Here is an 18231-nt window from a genome sequence, read left to right as displayed (position 1 = left end):
GGACTGAGGCCAAGTAATAAGAAGGAGCTGAATTTTATATCTCTTGTAGACCTAAATTGAAACAAATACTCAATTTAGTTACTGGAAATATATTGTTTTAAATTCCCCCCATGTGTGCACTCAAGTGTGTGTGTGTGTGTGTGTGTGTGTGTGTGTGTGTGTGTGTGTTCAGGTAATCGACTTTAGGTATGTGCACATCACCACACTGGTGTAGACTCAGAGGAAAACCTCAATGCTGGCTTCTCTTTCTCACTTTCTAGCCTTTTTCCAACAGGGGTTCCTGCTATGGCCTGCCTGGCCGCCTGGCTTGGAGTTCTCCCATCCCCACCTCCCATCTCCTGATAAAAACACTGGGAAGAGAGATGCAGGCTACTTTGTCTGGTTTCTCATAGGTTCTAAGGATTACAATGGAATCTGGTTCTTTACCTTTGCATGACAAACACTGCCTGCTAAACCACCAATCTCCCTGTCCCAGTTCCCGGAAAGCTTCTTTACAGAAAGACAATAACTTTAGCAAATGAATGTACTCCTTTGAGTCAAGTCATTTTGATGAAAGTCTCTGAACTACAATAAGTGGGAGACATGAAATATATAGACCCAAATTTGAGGACAGCATGGGGCTCATTACAAATATGATGGGGGGAGGGAGTTGAAAGTTCACAGATAATTCTCATGTAATAGATTGAAATAACAACATTCTGGCTATTCTTTCTTGTGAGGACACAAGGCTCTGAGATCAGAGCTTGGCTCTTAACTCACTTGATGAGTGATACTGCCTGGGTGGATCCTTCCCTCACCTCTCAAGGCTCCCCAGAGGAGACTTTACTGCCCACAGTTTACAGACGAGGATACCATGGTCTAAGGAGGAAATAGCCATGGTCACTCGGTGTGTTACTGGGCTCAGGCTAACACTGATTTTCAAGAGCAGCTCTGACTGTAGCCACATCTCAAAACATAATGATAAATACATCAGTTAGCATGGGAATTTGACATTCAGGTTATTATTTCTAAAATAGTTAACTACACATGCTACGAGGCTGCAATCACAAGGTCTTGTGTACCCCAGACTCTCAATCTTTTGAGATTAGTCCGTCTGCCATAAATATCAGCAAGCATTTAACAATACAAGAAGATCATTACTGCAGCTTGCAGTAGATGAAGGATTTGAATTAAATTCCATCAAACCACACTGAGGTGACACACTTTGACAAGCTCCTTACATCCAACTCCCCCACCTCCCGGGAGCTTGCGTTTTATTTTATTTTTTAAGTTTACTCCCCCATTCTTTCCATCAAGGCAAAAAGAGAAGGCCCCATGAAATGCTGAATGGGGTAAAGAGAAAGTGCACCCGAGTTAATAGGTGACATAGATGGACTCTCAGAATCTGTGAAAACACAAAACCAGAAGGGCACATTTCCCTCCCTGTACAATCTGGCTTTTGTTGAGGAGCCAAGTCCCCGTCTTGAAACGTGTGGGCAATACATCAGCAGGCATTATTTTAAATCAACCGGTTTTATAAAATAAGCCAAGAGTTGAAAGAGGCAGGACTAATTACCAACATTCCTTGATGAATTACTTGGCGGCGTGTGCTAAGTCAATGTACGCCTATGTCTTGATCCCCAATTTTAGCCTGTACTTATTTCCCAGGAGGTAAAAGGAACATGTGGCTAATTAAGGTGCCAATCTCCAGAGCCAGAAGTACTCAAAGGTAAGATTTCTTAGGGGGTAAAAAAGACAAAAGAAAGGGTTCTTTGCCTGGTACTTATTAATCTAATTTTTACTAGTTCACTAGAAAAACAGAGCTGATCTTGTCACCTTCAGGCAGTGTGAAAATGCTACATATTTGTAAGTTAGCCAATAAGAACTTGTTAAGCTTTTCCTAACTGGCAGGAATGTCTCTGGTTTGTCACTTCTAATTAAGTCTCAACAAAATTTCCAGCCTCTAAATTTTAATTATATAAAAACCAGGGCCAACAGGGGAGATTACAACAAAGTTAAGTATGCCACGGTCAGGAGGGAGCAATCTGAATTGTGCCTTTTATTTGAGGCCTCTTTGCAACACTAAAATTATTCACAACCAGATGATTAGATTCTTTTTGCTCATTTTTAATTGCCAGTGTCCCTGAACCTTTTTATCTTGCTATCTAGGAAAACTTCAAGAACTGTGTGATGAACGTGAGTCTCACAGACCTACCCATAGAAGCAGCGTGCTCCTCAGAGAGTAGTAAGTGATTAAGAATTCATCAAACTCTTAGGTAAAATATGTTAAAGGCAACCACTTCAGTTACATAAAGACTACAATGAACCCAGTCTTCTAGGCTTTGTGTCTCATGTATGTGTATGGATATACATGTACATGCATGTGAAGGCTAGAGGTTGACATGAGCTGTCTTCCCTGCCAGTCTACACCTTATATTTTTGAAACAGGGTCTCTCCTGGACTCGGGACTCACCAGTTCATCTGGGCTGCTAGGTACTGTGCTCTTATCTCTGCCTCCCCAGAGCTAAGCTTGCAGGCCTGGGTGTGGGGATCAAGCTCAGGTGCTAAGGTTTGCAAGGCAAGCACTTCATCAACTGAGCTAGTATTCTAACACCCTACAATCACAAATCTAGGCTAAAGGAAAAGAGTAGCAGAATCTTTGACTACTATCATATCCAACCGTAGCAACATCCTCAAGATCTCCAGGAGGAACAATCTGCCTTTGACTCATCTGGACCATCTTCTGATATTATCAATTAAAAATTTGTTTTTGAAATTCATGTATATGAATGAAATATACATACATTCATTGTATGTATGATAGCCTGCATGCCAGAAGAGGACATCAGATCCCGTCAAAGATGATTGTGACCTACCATGTGGTTGCTGGGAATTGAACTCAGGATTTTTGGAAGAGCCTGCTGAGCCATTTCTCCAGTGGCTTCTGCCCTCCAGGTGTTAATCAATCTTAAAAACAGTGATTAAAGCAACTCTCTCTAGAACATTCTATGTTAACTGCATCCTGGCTTATGTGCTTTCTACACATCTTCTCGCATAGTTACAGTACTATGAACAAGATCTGACAAGCTGGGAGATGCATGTGGGATGCTACAGTTTTCAAGTTTAGGCTGATACTCAAAAAAGAATAAGAAGAGACACATTCGGAATGAGAGCCAATATTCTAGTACTGATTAGAGCTATAACCTTGAGCAAAGCTGCCATACTAATTTACATATTTTTAACACAAATTCCAGCCATTTATTTTAGTAGGGTGAAGTTAAATTTAGATTTTGCTTAGCGGTGTCTGAATCCTCTCTTGTTCTAAAGCACACTTACATCCATAAGTAGTCTTTCAAGCTTATCCTTTCTTTAACTGAGATGAAACAGGCAGAATCCGTGAAGGGGACTGTGACCTCCTTGTGCAATAATATAATTATTATTACAGTTGACACGCACTTAAAAGCAAATGGGAAAACAAGCAGATCTGAAGTTCTGATTTTAAGTGTTAAAACAACACTGAAAGTTCTGATACTGAAGGGAGGAGAAACAACAGCAGCAGTGGCAACAACAACAAAAATGGGACCATGACTTCAGGGGGAAATTCCTATGAGGAGTGAATAAAAACCATTTAGAACTTTACTGAGAGGCCTCGCTGAATATAGAGCCGGACAAAGCACATGAGCTGGAGTAGGCTGAGCCACTGAGACCCTCAGAATATAAAGATCCCGGCTTTAGATTTTCAGATGTTGCTCTAGGAAACTCTTTACTACTTATTGGTCTTTCACTCAAAATGACAGCTCAGTCACTAAAGCAAAAAGTACCATCACTGTCAGTGTGCTGAGACAGAATTCTTCCATAAGACGAACAGAACATAGTCAGTTCCTAGGTTGCATGTATCTTGGAAACTAGGGAAGGAAATTTAATTATTCAACAGAGAAGGCCCTGACTAATCCCCAGTGAAAATCTTGCAGCTTTCTGTTGAACCCAAGAGATTCCACTGTTGTTTCTCTCTGGCTTTCCACTTTACTTAAAAGCATTGTTTCTGGTGGTCACTGAGACATGCTTAGACTTGGAGAGAAGGTATAGTAGAGAGCTTAGAATGCGGGACTTAACAATATGACCAGAAGTCAGAAGCAATCTCCGCATGCCCGGTTGCCTACCTGGTCTAATCCTATATATCCACAGGGCTGTTAAGAGAATAATGAGCTAAAATTTGCTCATTTCACCTGTCATCAGATGAGGCAACAATCAGTTCCAGAAGCCAGTGAAGCCATCTTTGCCCTCCCTCCATGTCATCAAAGCAATTCCTACCAACGTTATAAGCCATAGCCACGAGACATCTGCAATGGACGTGTGCTATTGACTCATTTGTCACCACATCACTTGAGGGGTTGAACATGACTATCTTCTTTTCTGGAAGCTTCTCTGGTTACTCAGTCTAAGAAGGATACTAGCCACTGTACGCAGCCAACTTCCTGGGCTCAAATCCTCATAACACCTTGGCCTTTAATGACTTTTACCAGGCCTATGTAAGCCCTTCATGCCTGTCCATGCATCTGTTAAATGGGGGTGCTAACAACAACTTCACAAAAGGGATGGGAGTAGTATCCTGTATCTGTGGTATGCAGTACCAAGGTAAGGCCCCATGCTAAACACAATTGTGATTGTAATGAGGGTTTTGGGAAAGACAAGGTCAGCCAGAATGCAGAAGGCACATCTACAGGAATTCTCAAAGCACGACAGGTAGGGAGGGGAGATTATGAGGACTCAGCAGTAATGTTCTTCACCCTTTCTCCATGAGCCTGAGACCTTGCAGGTGCTCTACGGATTGTCCCTCCTTCTGTCTCACTTTCCCAAAACTTGAACAGACACACTAACATTGCTTTCCTAGCTGTACACTGAAGCTGTGGAGAGCAACAAACAACTGTGGCATCTATGGTGTGTATGTAGACATCACACATCATACCTGTTGTTTGCATGCATGGAGGCCAGAAGTGGATGCCAGGAGTACTGCTCCATTGCTCTGCATTTCTCCCTTCAGACAATGTCTCATTGGACAATGAGAGACAATGGTCTCTAGGTGAACCTGGGGTGAAGCTAACAGTCATCAAGCCCTGTCTCTGTCCTCGCATGAGCAGGAGTTACTGTCATATACAGCCACTCCCAGCTTTGTATGTGTCTTCTTTGGTTTTAAACTTAGATCCACATGCTTGCACCTCAAGCACTCTCACCCCTGAGCCATCTCCTAACCCTGAACATTTTTGTTCCCTAAGGACCAATTTTGTTTCCCTTACTGGTATGATGCCATCCTTGTTGAGGATGTATGATCTACAGACCTTATCACATTAAAGGGAAATCACATTGTAAAGATCACTAAACTACCCCCCCCCACACACACACACACACTGGTACTGGCTCTCACCCAGCCCTTAATACTTTCCCTACAATATTGCCCTTACCCCATTTAGTAGGGAATTGTGATAAATGGAAGCAGATCGAATCATCCTTTGACACAATAACATGAGAAACAGTGAGCTGGCACCTCCTCTCACACAAGACATCTGTAGAGACTCCAGGTGGCTCATGGAGACAAACTAAAGACCTGTCTACTCTAAGATAAGCTGTTGTGTAGTTAACATATCCACCAGGCACAGCTGCTCCAAGCCAGCCCCAGCCTGAAGAAACCAAAGAGAAATCTAAGATTCTAATCAAAGCCCTCAGCCCCATTAACACCCAGGTCACACTACAAAACAAAAACAGAAACAAAAAAAAAACAAAAACTGGCCTTGACGTCATAAAAGAGAATCCCATCCCTCTCACTTTTTTTTTTTTCTTTTTTTGCTGGCATCAGCAGGTAAAAGTGGAACTAGAGCTAATGTTTTGATATTTTGAGAAAAATAAAATGAATTTGTAAGGCTGGATATTTTGACGTGGTTAGCAATGTAATTACTATTGTTGTGTAATGCTTACATCACAAATGTAAACAGGGAAGACCTTGTCTAGCCTTCCCTCGATTGCTAATTGCTCATCACAAAAGCAGGGATATGAGAGCAGGGATATGGGGATTGTGCCTTCTAAGACAGCTCAGTGGAACACCTTCTTGGGCTAGCAACTTCCTGTTCACAGGGGTTCCCAAGCAACATATGGGACATGAATGACTCCCAGGTGGTGCCAAGCAAGCTGGCACTTGCTCACACCTGAACCATCAACTGGCTTTGGAAATAATCGAGAGTCCCCACTCTGCCCAGAGAAGAAGTAGGGGTTTGTGAAGTCTCAAAAGTAGACACAACGTAGAGGAAATACCCAGGGTCATATGAACATGCCCAGCACTGCCTATTATATTACATCTCTTTAAAGTTATGCTCCTATGAAGGGCAAAGGTGGCACGGGAAAGAGGAAATAGCAGAAAGTCTACTGTTCCTACAGGAAGCAAGGCAACTTAGAAGCCATGGCTTCCTGGTGGATTTTACCTTAGCTGTGGAAATCTGTTGGAAGATAACAACTGCAGTCTCCAATTTCTAAAATTCGCTGAGTGGGTCTTAAAATCAGGAAAAGTACTTTATGAGTAACAATGAACAAGTCTAAAACTCTCTAGGGAAATAAAGTCCCTGTGCGGGAAGGGGGGAGGGTGCGGGTAGGGGGGAGGGTGCGGGCACGGGGGAGGGTGCGGGCAGGGGCTGTTTGTAGAAGAAAATAGTCTCCTTCTCCCTCTAAATAATGACGTGGTCTTGAAGACATATAGTTTTATGCAAAATCACAACAACCCCAATATTTATGAAACTTCCTGAAACAGAGGCTTATGTATGTCACACTGACTGGCAGCTTAAGTGCATGAATATGGAGGAGAACTGAAATGTAGCAGGTCATTTCTTCAGGGGACAGCTACAGATCCTGACTCAGGAGACCAACGCAAGTTGACCTGAGAGAGGCCATGTCTTTCCTGCCTTGAACATCCACTGTGATGAGATTCAGGTTTCTCGATACCAGCTGAATAGATCAGGAACAAAAGTTAAGTATCAAGTTTGAGATACAGCTAGTCTATCGTCAGCGCTCACAAGGGTTTCTGCTTAAATGTGCAGAGTACTGATGAGAGAACCACCCAGACGTGCCCAGGTTAACAGTCTGCAACTTGCAGGGTCCTGGAAAAATGCATGCCTAGGTTTGATGAATAGAAAACATTATCTCTAATTGGTAAGCAATTTGCCCAATTCCTGAGATGATCTGGAAAAAAACAGAAATATTTAAAATGAGTTCTTTCAAACTCAATAATATACAAAAGTAGTAATTTAAAAGAATTCTTTTTAATCCATCAACATTTTCTCCAAAACAGAGATGATAAAATTTAATATGCAATAGAAAGAACAGCTAGCCTTTTTTTTTTTTTTTTTTTGATTTTTTTGATTTTTTTGGAGACAGGGTTTCTCTGTGTAGCCTCGGCTATCCTGGAACTCACTCTGCAGACCAGGCTGGCCTCGAACTCAGAAATCCACCTGCCTCTGCCTCCCAAGTGCTGGGATTAAAGGTGTGTGCCACCACCCAGCAGCAGCTAGCCTTTTGATCCTTCAATTAACAGAAAGAAGGGAGAGAGTTGGGACAAGAAGCTAACAGTTTCCCAGCAGAGAAATAATCAATTATAAACTAGTACAGTGCTCCACGGGGCCTGGGTCAGTGGAGAAGATGACAGGGAATTAAACTGAAGGATTTAACAGTCTCAGATCACAGTAGCAGCTGCTCCAATAATCAATTACAGATAGAGAGATGAGCCAGTGACAGAGAGATTCAGTGAGTTGGTGCACTTGAGTGTGTGTGTCTGTGTCTGTGTGTCTGTGTCTGTGTTTGTGTGTGTGTGTCTGTATGTCTGTGTGTGTGTCTGTGTGTGTGTCTGTATGTCTGTGTGTGTCTATGTGTGTGCATGTATGTGTGAGTGTGTGTCTGTGTGTGTGTCTGTGTGTGTCTGTGTGTGCATGTATGTGTGTGTGTATGTCTGTGTGTGTGTCTGTGTGTGTCTGTGTGTGCATGTATGTGTGTGTGTGTGTTGCCTGCCATCTTGACTGTGATGCTTCTATAGATGTGAGACCCACCATGGCTAAAAGTCTGTCCCTGGTGACTCTGATTTTGTTTAGTTCAAGTTTAGCCTCAGTTCTTATATGGTTTACCTGCTGGCAAATTCTACATATAGAAGACAGTGACCCATAAACAGTTCTTAGCAAATTTTTTAACTCACTATTTGAAATATAGAGCATGCTCACAACTGTGAAAAAGCTATTATGTGCCCCCAATGTCACAATTTATGGTAAAGAAGCCTCCTTGAGTTACCATCTCAAATTGTTAAGCTTGTTCTTAAAAAAAAAAACAAGTCAACACCTCACTAATGTGCAAATACCCACAATAAGACAAAAATAACCACAACACTCCATGCTGTCCAGTGTGAAAATCAACATAAGGATTAAATGCACAAATTTCTGAAATCAATATAGAATACAGAGGCTATATCTCATGAACAATGGTGTGTTCTGGGGAAGAAATAATGGGAATTGCCACTCTCTAATATGAATTCCAACGAATCCAAAGTTTTCAGATGTCAACAATTTTTAAACATGCTTCATAGAGTTCCGTTGTTTAAGTAAAACGCTGCCAGAGAAAGGGATTAACCTGAAGCCACTGATTTTACTTGTCAAAATGAGCTGCTCAGTCTGATGCTGGCTCACTTGGGACAAGACTGTGCATTTACAAAATGTAGACTTTGGCTTTTCTTCCAGTGTGTTTGTAAGAACACACTGGAAAACAGAGACTTAAGGGACATTGTCCACCTCCACAGCTGCCTGATTTCACTGACAAGTGGGTATGCACTGACTCTGCTCCTCAAAACTGTAACAGTGGAATCAATAAAGTGCTAAGGCCATACTGTCAAAATGTGTTCAATGTAGTATATAACATCATAAAACATACAATTAGCCTATGTTAGCATTACTAATATTTTGGAAATATATTAAATTGTCCAAGATTAAACAAATCAACTATTTCTCTATAACCATTTACCTCATAAAACTGTCTTCTATGATTTAAAAGTCACAAAAGAGCCAAGGGACGGGCAGTGGTGGTGCATGCCTTTAATCCCAGCACTTGAGAGGCAGAGGCAGGCAGATTTCTGAGTTCAAGGCCAGCCTGGTCTACAGAGTGAGTTCCAGGACAGTTAGGGCTAAACAGAGAAACCCTGTCTTGAAAAACCAAAGGGGGGGGGGGGAAGGAGAGTGTGTGTGTGTGTGTGTGTGTGTGTGTGTGTGTGTGTGTGTGTGTGTGTGTGTGTGTGAAGCCCTTCTTCATTCAGTATTCCATACACTGGACTTAAGAAACTATTTTTATAAAGTATGAAGTCAATAAATAAACATTCTCAAGGAATCACCAATAGGAAACTTGCCTTCACATTTATGTTTGAATGTCTTACAATATTACCTCTGATGAATGAAATCCTGTTTTAATTTGGTCTTTGGCTTAAAAGTACCTAAGGTTGTCTAAACAGCTATCAACTCCCTACATCCTGTTAGGCCAAGTCCTTCTCATTCATGAGATATGGCTGACTCTCCTATATAGCCCAAGGAGATACCTCTATTTAAGACTCTCCAGTTAAACAGAGGTGACAACTGTTGAGAGCACAACAAACAAATTTAACTGGTGGCTCTTCTGGCCAAGTCGTGTCTTCTAGCTTTAATAACTTATTTTACTTTAACTTAGGGCATTTTTCTGGCACTCTTTAGTTGTGGGGAGACTGCAGTTCAACCCAATGTTATCAGAATAGGCAGAGAATAAGGAAAATACATAAATTATTAAGATTATTTAATATAGATATTAATTTTAATACAGCTATAGCATTCTAAACATTTAAAAATTAAATACATTTTTTGTATAATATTGAAATTATGTTTCCACACATTCATTTTGTGGTAAATTCTCCACTACCCCATATAACAACTCCTATAGGAAAATCCATTTCAAGTAAATACACTTCAATACGATTAAGCATTACCTTCAAATTTGATGTAAACCACTCTACTCAAATCCATGTCACTGCCTCTAAAATGTCCTTTTTTAGTTAAAAAAACTTAAGATTATGGTTTATAAAACGGTCTCCTTTGCAGCTTGTTATAAAAATCAGAGTCTTTAAATAAAGTATAAACAAAACAACCATGGCTCTTGCAAACAGAAAACAACAGTTAAATCTGTTACACCTTAAATGGGGACCATTGGCTCTACTCATGCAGAACAGAGAGATTTCATGTAGAGTTTATTCTACAGCCAAAAGCTGTTTTTACTTGACAGGCGATGGTGAAAGAATAAGAGTCATAATTGTGGCAATATTCAGAATTTTGGTCATATTCAAGTAAAATTTTCTGCTGATCCAGTTGGGTCACTTTGCTTTAGCAAAATTCCAACTGGTTTCTCTATCAAAGAGTTCTATAATAAGGTCATTAAATTTTAAAATCTTTGGAAATATCTATGTGCTGCTTTAAAGTTGGATTTTTTTTTAAGGAATTCCTTTCCTCATGGAAAGACTACAGACAGATCCTGAGTATTGCACACTGCTCTTGTTTAATTTAATAATAAAATTTACATAAGGGAGATGGAAGGATTTTATTTTATTTTTTTTTATTTTTTTTATTTTTTTTTATTTTTTTGAGCACAAGTGTAAAGGCAAAGACCAACAATGAATTTGCAGTGTGTGGAGTTCACATTGCTTAATGAACAGTAGCACTTGGCAATTCACAATGGATCAGTTAGGTGAATGGGTAAAAGTAAATATAACAATATAACGTATGGAAGTTTCCCTACTTCTAGCCTTTCTTGAACCAGTCATATTTACAAATTGAAATGTTTATGAAACACGGCAACTCCCCATGTGGCATGAAGACAATGCAGGAGATCAAGCTCTATGCTTAGAACTGCTCCAACTTCCTCTGGTAATTAGGAAGCTATGTGTCTCTGCTAGAAGGATGTTAACAAGCTCCCGCAGTTTCCACCCTAGCAAGAAATCAAAGAGACCCAAAGCAGACAGCTCGCTTCAGTAAAGGGATTATGAAGTCTGGTTATTAAGGCACAGACAGGACGCTTGACCACAGTTCTCTTTCTGAAGAGACTTTCTAAAACAATTAGTTTCTAAGGCCAGCAGGATTTGCTAACTGAAGAGCAAAGTTAAAAGTGTGGCCCGGAATGCATTTATGAAGACATATACACAAGTTTCTAGAAGAGGCCTCTTTCAGGTAACTCTGAAACCATTTCCAAAAAAAGAGAAAAAGAAATGATCTTTGTTACAACAAACATCAGGTCCCATTTGGGACTGGTCACGAAAATGTTGACTGTTTCCACCATTCACAGGTCACTATAATATTTACAGTTAGTTCAAATACTTTTAAAACACAAAGCCTTATAGGACCCACTGGAAGCAATTCTTATAAATAAGACTAATAGCAATGCAAGAGAAGGCACAGTCCAGTGACTGTGACACCTAGGGTGTGGAGAAGGGACAGGCTCAGTCCAAACACAAGGGCAACACTCACATACCTTAAGGACTTCCATCGGCACCTGGGTGGCAGAGGGAAGGGTGGTGGGCACGCTGACGTTTATGGCTGGTGTCTGACTCACGGCCACTCTCTGTTGCATGAACTGGGCTGCCTGCAGCTTCTGCTGCTGCTCCCTGCGCTCCTGCTCCTGCATCTGCTCACGCATGAGTTGCTGGCGTAGCAAGATGCGTGATGTCATAGTGGAGGAGCTTAACGGAGGCTTGGAGGCCCCAGAATGCTCTGCAGAACTGCTGTGGGGAAACCAGAAGGCACACAGCATTTAGTATCCTGATGAGACCCATCACCTGCATCGCGGCGGGGTATCCTAAATGCCACCAAACTAGGAGGTGAGTCTGCACAGATAGGATCAAGGCACGGCATGGCACTCCATATAATTGAAAATCAAGAGGTGACAGGATCCAAGTCATTAGGAATGGAATTAAAATAAGTCAGGCTGATTGCATCCAGGGATTTTTATCAAATCACTTATTTCATTTTGATTTCTATGCCATACACGTTTCACTACCACTAAATATAATGCTGATATAACCAACAATTAGGAGCCATTGGTCTCAATGGCACACAACTCTCCATAGATAAAAACAAATTACTTGATTTGCTTTTTTTAAAAAATAGCTCAGTCTAAACAACCAATGACCCCTACATGTTACCTAAATTCCTTGAAGATGTGTAATACGGTTGCTACTAAGGAAACACTGTTGCTGGAGAGTTTGGAAGACAAGACATGACCCAAATCGTTAACGAAGGAAGCATGTGGACCAGATGTGGACACTGTGCCCCATCCCTGTCCAAAGACAAGGGAACAGAAGAAAAGCTGAAGTGACAACCCAACTCCTCCTTCTAGCTTTCTTTGTGTGTCTTTCCTTGTGACTCACCTAGGCATGCCCACGGCATCAGGGTGCTGTGTTTTCCCCATCAGGTCTACTTCTAAAGACCAGGGACTTGCTCTGCTCACCATTATCTAATACACTTAAATGGCAGTCAGTAGGTAAGAATAAAAGACTTCCTATTTTCACCCAGGTATAGCTTTAGGTTGCTTATCCTGCCAACTCTGTGCTATGAACAAATAATAAACCTCTTTCTGCTGGAAGAGATGTATACAGACTTTTATCCATTTATAAAAGTGGCGGCCTGTCTTTAAAATATCTACTGCACCACTTACATTGAGAGCCTTCCCTCCTAAAGGACTGATGCTGTGAAGTTTAAATAAAGCAATGCTTATAATCCCCGTGTACAGTAGCCATCACCCCATTAGATGTTTATGCTTGCTTTTATTACCATCCAGTATGGGAAGCAAACTTAATTATAATTATTCAGATTTTTGTGCAAGCTTATATAATAAAAGAGCTTAGCTTCTGGGAACAGAAAAAGAATGAACATTTGAGTCTCTCACACTCGGGGGTGTCTGTGAATTTATTCTCCCTTAGATTGCAAACCCCAGTACCGTATTTACCTTCCTACCAAATACAGAAGTCCTAAGTCATCTCTGTGCACAGTCTGAGGACAAAAGCACTGCCCAAGTGAGCAGATGTGCTACAAGATAAAGGTCTATGTCACACTCTTGTGTCATCCCCAAGAGATTCTAGAAGTTTATTTATTTTCCATATAGAAAACTGGCTCAGTAAATTATAATAAATCACAAAATTTAATACCATATATCTACTAAAATTACATAAAAATAAAACTATTGATATAAAACTATAGAATAGAATGATTATTTTAATCAAGGAGGAAAATATCTATGTAGTGTCCAATTTTTAAAAACACATTCATGACAGGAAGCACATAATAAAAATTTACTACTATTACTATTATTGTTATTATTATTGTTATTATTATTATTGTTATTGTTATTATTATGCTCTAGTAAAATTATATCCAAAGGCTAAAAATAAGTTATTTGTTTTGTTTCAGAAAGTTCCTTGGCATGTAATTGTCCAAGGAAATCAAAAGTGGAAAAATTCACATATGCAAAGGCTTTTAAAGATTTCTAAATATTCTAAATCACCTATTTTTAAAAATAGGACCACAATTAATTAACAAAATATGAATTCAATAACATATTACATTATTTCCTTGAAAATGCAAAATGAACAGAAAAGTAGCATACACACACAGTAACTATAAATCATCAAGTCAGATTCCAAAGTGGATTTGCGGGCTGATTCAGATTTACAAGCTCAGCGTGCATGTGTAAATCCACAAAGCGCCTAGCAGGGAATGTATGGGGCAAGCATGCTTGTCTGAGTGGGGATGAACTTAGGAAAATCAATTTTCTTCTAGCTTTTCTCCTTTAAGCTATAATAACGCCAAAGTATTTTTCCAGTGGCAATATATACAATAGACACTAATTAAAGAAAATGACAGGTGATCAACTTCACCCCTAGGCTACAAGAAAGGAGACTAGAGCTATCAGACAACACTTCAACTATAGGAAGAGACTAAAGGAAGCTTTCCTGAATGTCTTCAGTAGCCCCCAAACCTAAACCATCCTTCTTCTGTTTTCCCCGGCATTCCCTATGGACATACAGGGAACACTGAGCAAGTGGCATCTATACTTTGCTTATTATCTTAACATTGTATACTCACTCACACAATCAAAATGTTCCCTAGCCATTGCTCTGTGAACCTAAAACCACTTATTCACTAGTATAGAATCTGCCAAAATGAGCATCTAAAGAAAATGTATTTCCCATTTTAGAGTATGCCTTCAAAGTGCAAATGTACTTTCCTAAACCAAGAAAGATTGGAGGCGGCTATTTAAAAATAAATAAGTGATCTTACTATTCAGAGCCTGTCAGGTCCCAACATTCTCAGAGAGAATGATCCTTTTGATAAAAACAAGAGCAAACCTTTGTGCAGGACCAAAAAGGAGCTGTGGCATAATCGTGCTAATTAACTGCACAAGACGAGTCACTGGCTGCAATACCAGGGGGAAAATCCTTTCAGTTAATACTAAAGCATCGCGGAGACAAATTAAAATGACTAGTTAGCAAGCCCACGAAGGCTTCATGTCTTAACCACAATAACAATATCATTTAAAGTATCTTCTGTAATAGTCTATCAGGAAAACAATAACACTGACCTATACAATAGAACAGTACAAATACAGGGAAACCACATGAAAGAAACAATAGCAAACATGTTTTATATTTATATAAACAGAATAAAGCTCAGCTAACTGACAGTTGAACAAAGGCTTCTAAAGGGGGTAGTGCAACAGAACTACGTGTGCACACACGCACAAACACACACACACCCTCTAGAATATTTCTACGTTGTGAGACATGACTACCAGATTCTCAGCCTGGCTCGCCATCTTTTGAGTGTCCACTTCTCTTAGGAATAACTGAATCTGTAATTATCTCCTCATAGACAAAGACAAACACAACTAGATTTTACTCCGTCCGCAAGACAAGGGAGTGTGAAAGACTGTGTAAGTGTTAGTAAAGACTGGAAGTTTATGTAAGGGATATTCCAAGTGGCCAGAATGACTGCTTTTAAAAATGAGGACTTCCTGACAAAGTCACTAATGACATACATGGAGAGATGTCCAATGTGTCTAATTTTAATTGCTGACTGAGCTCATCCCTGGGCCCATGAACCTGAGCTCCAGCAAGCTAATCCTAATTCGGTGAGTATGACTTCTTTTAACCTGATTATGTGAAGTTCATTGATTCAACAAATAGCTATTGCTAGGTGCTGGGGATACCTAGCTCCCAACCCCATGGCGAAAGCCCTGGCCAGATGTACCCCTCTCCCTCAGCGAGATAAGCCCACAGGCATGGGCACAAGTGTGCTCACACCTCCCTGACCCTGGAGCTAAGCACGTTCCCTGAGTGTGGCGCTTGCTCCATACTAGTCAGTCAAAGAAGAGGGCCACAAAGTGGACTCTAGTTCTTCAGCCACAGCTGAGCAATGTGAGCTTTTTAATGAGCCATTCGGCTCCCCTGAGTGTTCCCTCAGAGTACCCCTAGACTCTGTGGGGACAGCGTGAGTAAATATTAAATTGTTCAATGCAGCAGCTGGAATACAGTATACAGGCAAGGTGTGAACTCTCCCTGTGGCCTCAATTCCCACCCCTTTTGATGAATTTACACTTTTAGCTTTCAAAGCCCCCTTCTCTCTGATGATAACGGGCTACTAGACAGGGTTCTGCCTTACCGGGCATATTCCTAAGTTGAAATATTTTATTCCTTTAGCTTTATCAACCACTTAAAAATATCAGTAACTCTATCAGGTCTCTGGCATCTGGCCAGCACCACTTGCCAATCCCTTACCTGACAGTGATGCCAGGATCTCATTGTAAGACCATACAAGTCCATTTCTAGGAGTAAAACCGTAAGATGGAACATGCCAGTGATCACAATTTGTTGTCAAATACTGAGGTTTTTCTTCTCCCTTTTAAACAATTTTCAGTTAATAATTGAATTCAAACTTGACATTTTTACTTAACCAATACCAAGAGCTCAGTTGGTAGGTAGAGAGTAGAGACAGCATTCAATACGCTCTATATTCTCTAAGCTGGACCCCCAGACACTAGACAACAGTAAGCTTGAAGTCAATTAGATCGAAAGTCAACAGGACCCTTAATTCAGCTTACAGTACATCACATTCTCAAAAGAGAACACAAAACATGATGCCCTGGGAATGCAGGGAAAACAACTAGAATATTCCATTATATACATCGATTCCATTTTTACTTTTTATTTGTATAACTTAGCACATTTAATACATTATTACAGTGGCATAGTCATATAACTCATAAAGTATGGCTATTCTGACAAGATTTACTTTAAACAAACTGATGAGGAGGGATTAAAAACAATATTTAGAGAGTTTACAATTAACACAGAGATGATGTTCTTCCAGGCACTTCAACACCAGACTGGGTTGAGGTTGGGATCTTCACTGCTTTACAAGTGTTTCTCACTTCTGTCTTTCAAACGAGACTGCCAGTCTCTTGTTAACAAGATACCACACACCCTAACCTGACCTCCCAAGCACTTCCCACCTACTCTTCTATTCAGATTTACTCTTCATCCCTTCACACAACTATATTCCGTTTCTCCTTCTTTGGAAGATCCTCTACCCCCGATATCTTATTATCTACCTAATCTCTGTGGATGCTCTGAATGATACACAATCTAAAGCTTACATGCTAACATCTACAAATAAGAGGAAACATACAATGTTTGTCTTTCGGGTGCTGGATAACCTCACTAAGGGTGATTGCCCTATCCACTTATGTATGAATTTTATAATTTCATTTTTCTTGACAGTACCAGGACTGGGCTATATCTTTTTGAGTCATTGGCCAAAGGAGTCCCACAGATACCTCCCCCAAACAACACTATAGGCTCTTGCCAATCTGACCAATTATACTTCACAACCTGACAGTAAATCCTATTGTCAAAGAAAACATATATTTTTTGTCATCAAGTATGGAGAGGTTGAGCTAGTGATAAGCTAGAAACTTTACCCTTGCTGAGTAGCACTAGTAGTACTGGACATTGTTGTATATACTACCAGAGAAGAAAAATAATCATCATTCTCAATCAGCTACAAACTCTGTAAGCTATAGCAGAGACCTGCCTATAAAGCAGACCACGGGAACAACAATGGCACCATGTTATCAGAGTAACCAGCCACTTTTAAAATTGGATTTAAGGCCTACTTCATGAGACTCCTCTATAAAACTACTGGATGACACTACTGAGTGGAGGACAAAGGTATTATATATCCTCAGACAGAGTTACAGATGAGTGTGAGCCACCTGACTTGTATTCTAGAAACTCAGATCTTCTGCACGAACACACTTAACCTTGAAATCCCACACTCTTCGATTCTTGCTCACTTTGTCCAATGTGGATTCTCATTCATACCTAGCTATGAGCAAGAACATTTTAGCCAGGCAGTGATGGGATACCTTTAATCCCAGCTCTTAGGAGGCGGAGACAGGAGGACCTCTGTGAGTTTGAGGCCAACCTGGCCTACAGAGTGAGTTCTAGAACAACCAAGGCTACACAATGAGACTCTGCCTTGAAGAAAGAACAAAAACAAAAAAAAGAAGAACTTTTTAAAGGCATAACGTTATTTTATAGCTACTGACACAATTCCTCAGTTACACAAGCATGTTGTCTCTTGTCTAGACAACATTGTACTAGGTTAAAGAATATTTAAAAGCTTCAGGTTACAATAGCTTAAAAATCATTGCATGCTTAGAATATATCCACCAAGACCTAAAGTTTATAACACCAGATTGAAACCACATGGAAGTGTACGTTATCATATAAGGATTGGTGAATGGGTGTACCCAGTACAGTAGAGGGGCAAGCCTGCAGGCAACTGACAAGGCTTACTGTGCCCACCCATTCATTGTGGCTCACTCAGCATCCTTTCAGCTCAAGGATGCACAGGCAGACCTAGCTATTCAGCTCAAGGATGCACAGGCAGGCCTAGCTAATTGGTCTATCTGTCCTCTGTCAACAGGGTAAGAAAGGGGTCAACAGCAGTACCATACAGGGGTTCCATTTCTGACTGGAACTGTGCTGGTAAGGTAACTCTCCTTGACAACCAAAATCTGGCAGGAAGTGAACCTTGAGTTTTGTGCATCTATCTCAGACTAGAAACAGCAATGTGAAGTTAAAAAACAAACAACCAAACAAAAAACCAA

The 18231-nt window shown here is 40.5% G+C and overlaps 1 protein-coding gene across 17 annotated transcripts in view; it reads right to left on the bottom strand.

Moving 5' to 3' along the window:
• Positions 1–18231, bottom strand: part of Mitf (melanocyte inducing transcription factor) — a 207246-nt gene that overhangs the window by 68080 nt on the left and 120935 nt on the right. For 12 of the 17 annotated variants that reach the window (XM_031382708.1, XM_031382710.1, XM_031382723.1 and 9 more), the window contains one exon: positions 11536–11785. In XM_031382708.1, the coding sequence (XP_031238568.1) occupies positions 11536–11785 (250 nt within the window). Of the gene's footprint in view, positions 1–11535; positions 11786–15835; positions 15857–18231 lie in introns of those variants that run through there. The other 5 variants (XM_031382709.1, XM_031382711.1, XM_031382719.1 and 2 more) reach the window with 2 other exon arrangements.

This window comes from Mastomys coucha, unplaced genomic scaffold (assembly GCF_008632895.1).
Source record: "Mastomys coucha isolate ucsf_1 unplaced genomic scaffold, UCSF_Mcou_1 pScaffold20, whole genome shotgun sequence".
Classification (NCBI taxonomy): domain Eukaryota; kingdom Metazoa; phylum Chordata; class Mammalia; order Rodentia; family Muridae; genus Mastomys; species Mastomys coucha.
Note: the sequence above shows the minus strand (reverse complement) of the source record. Positions and strands in the feature narration are given on the sequence as shown.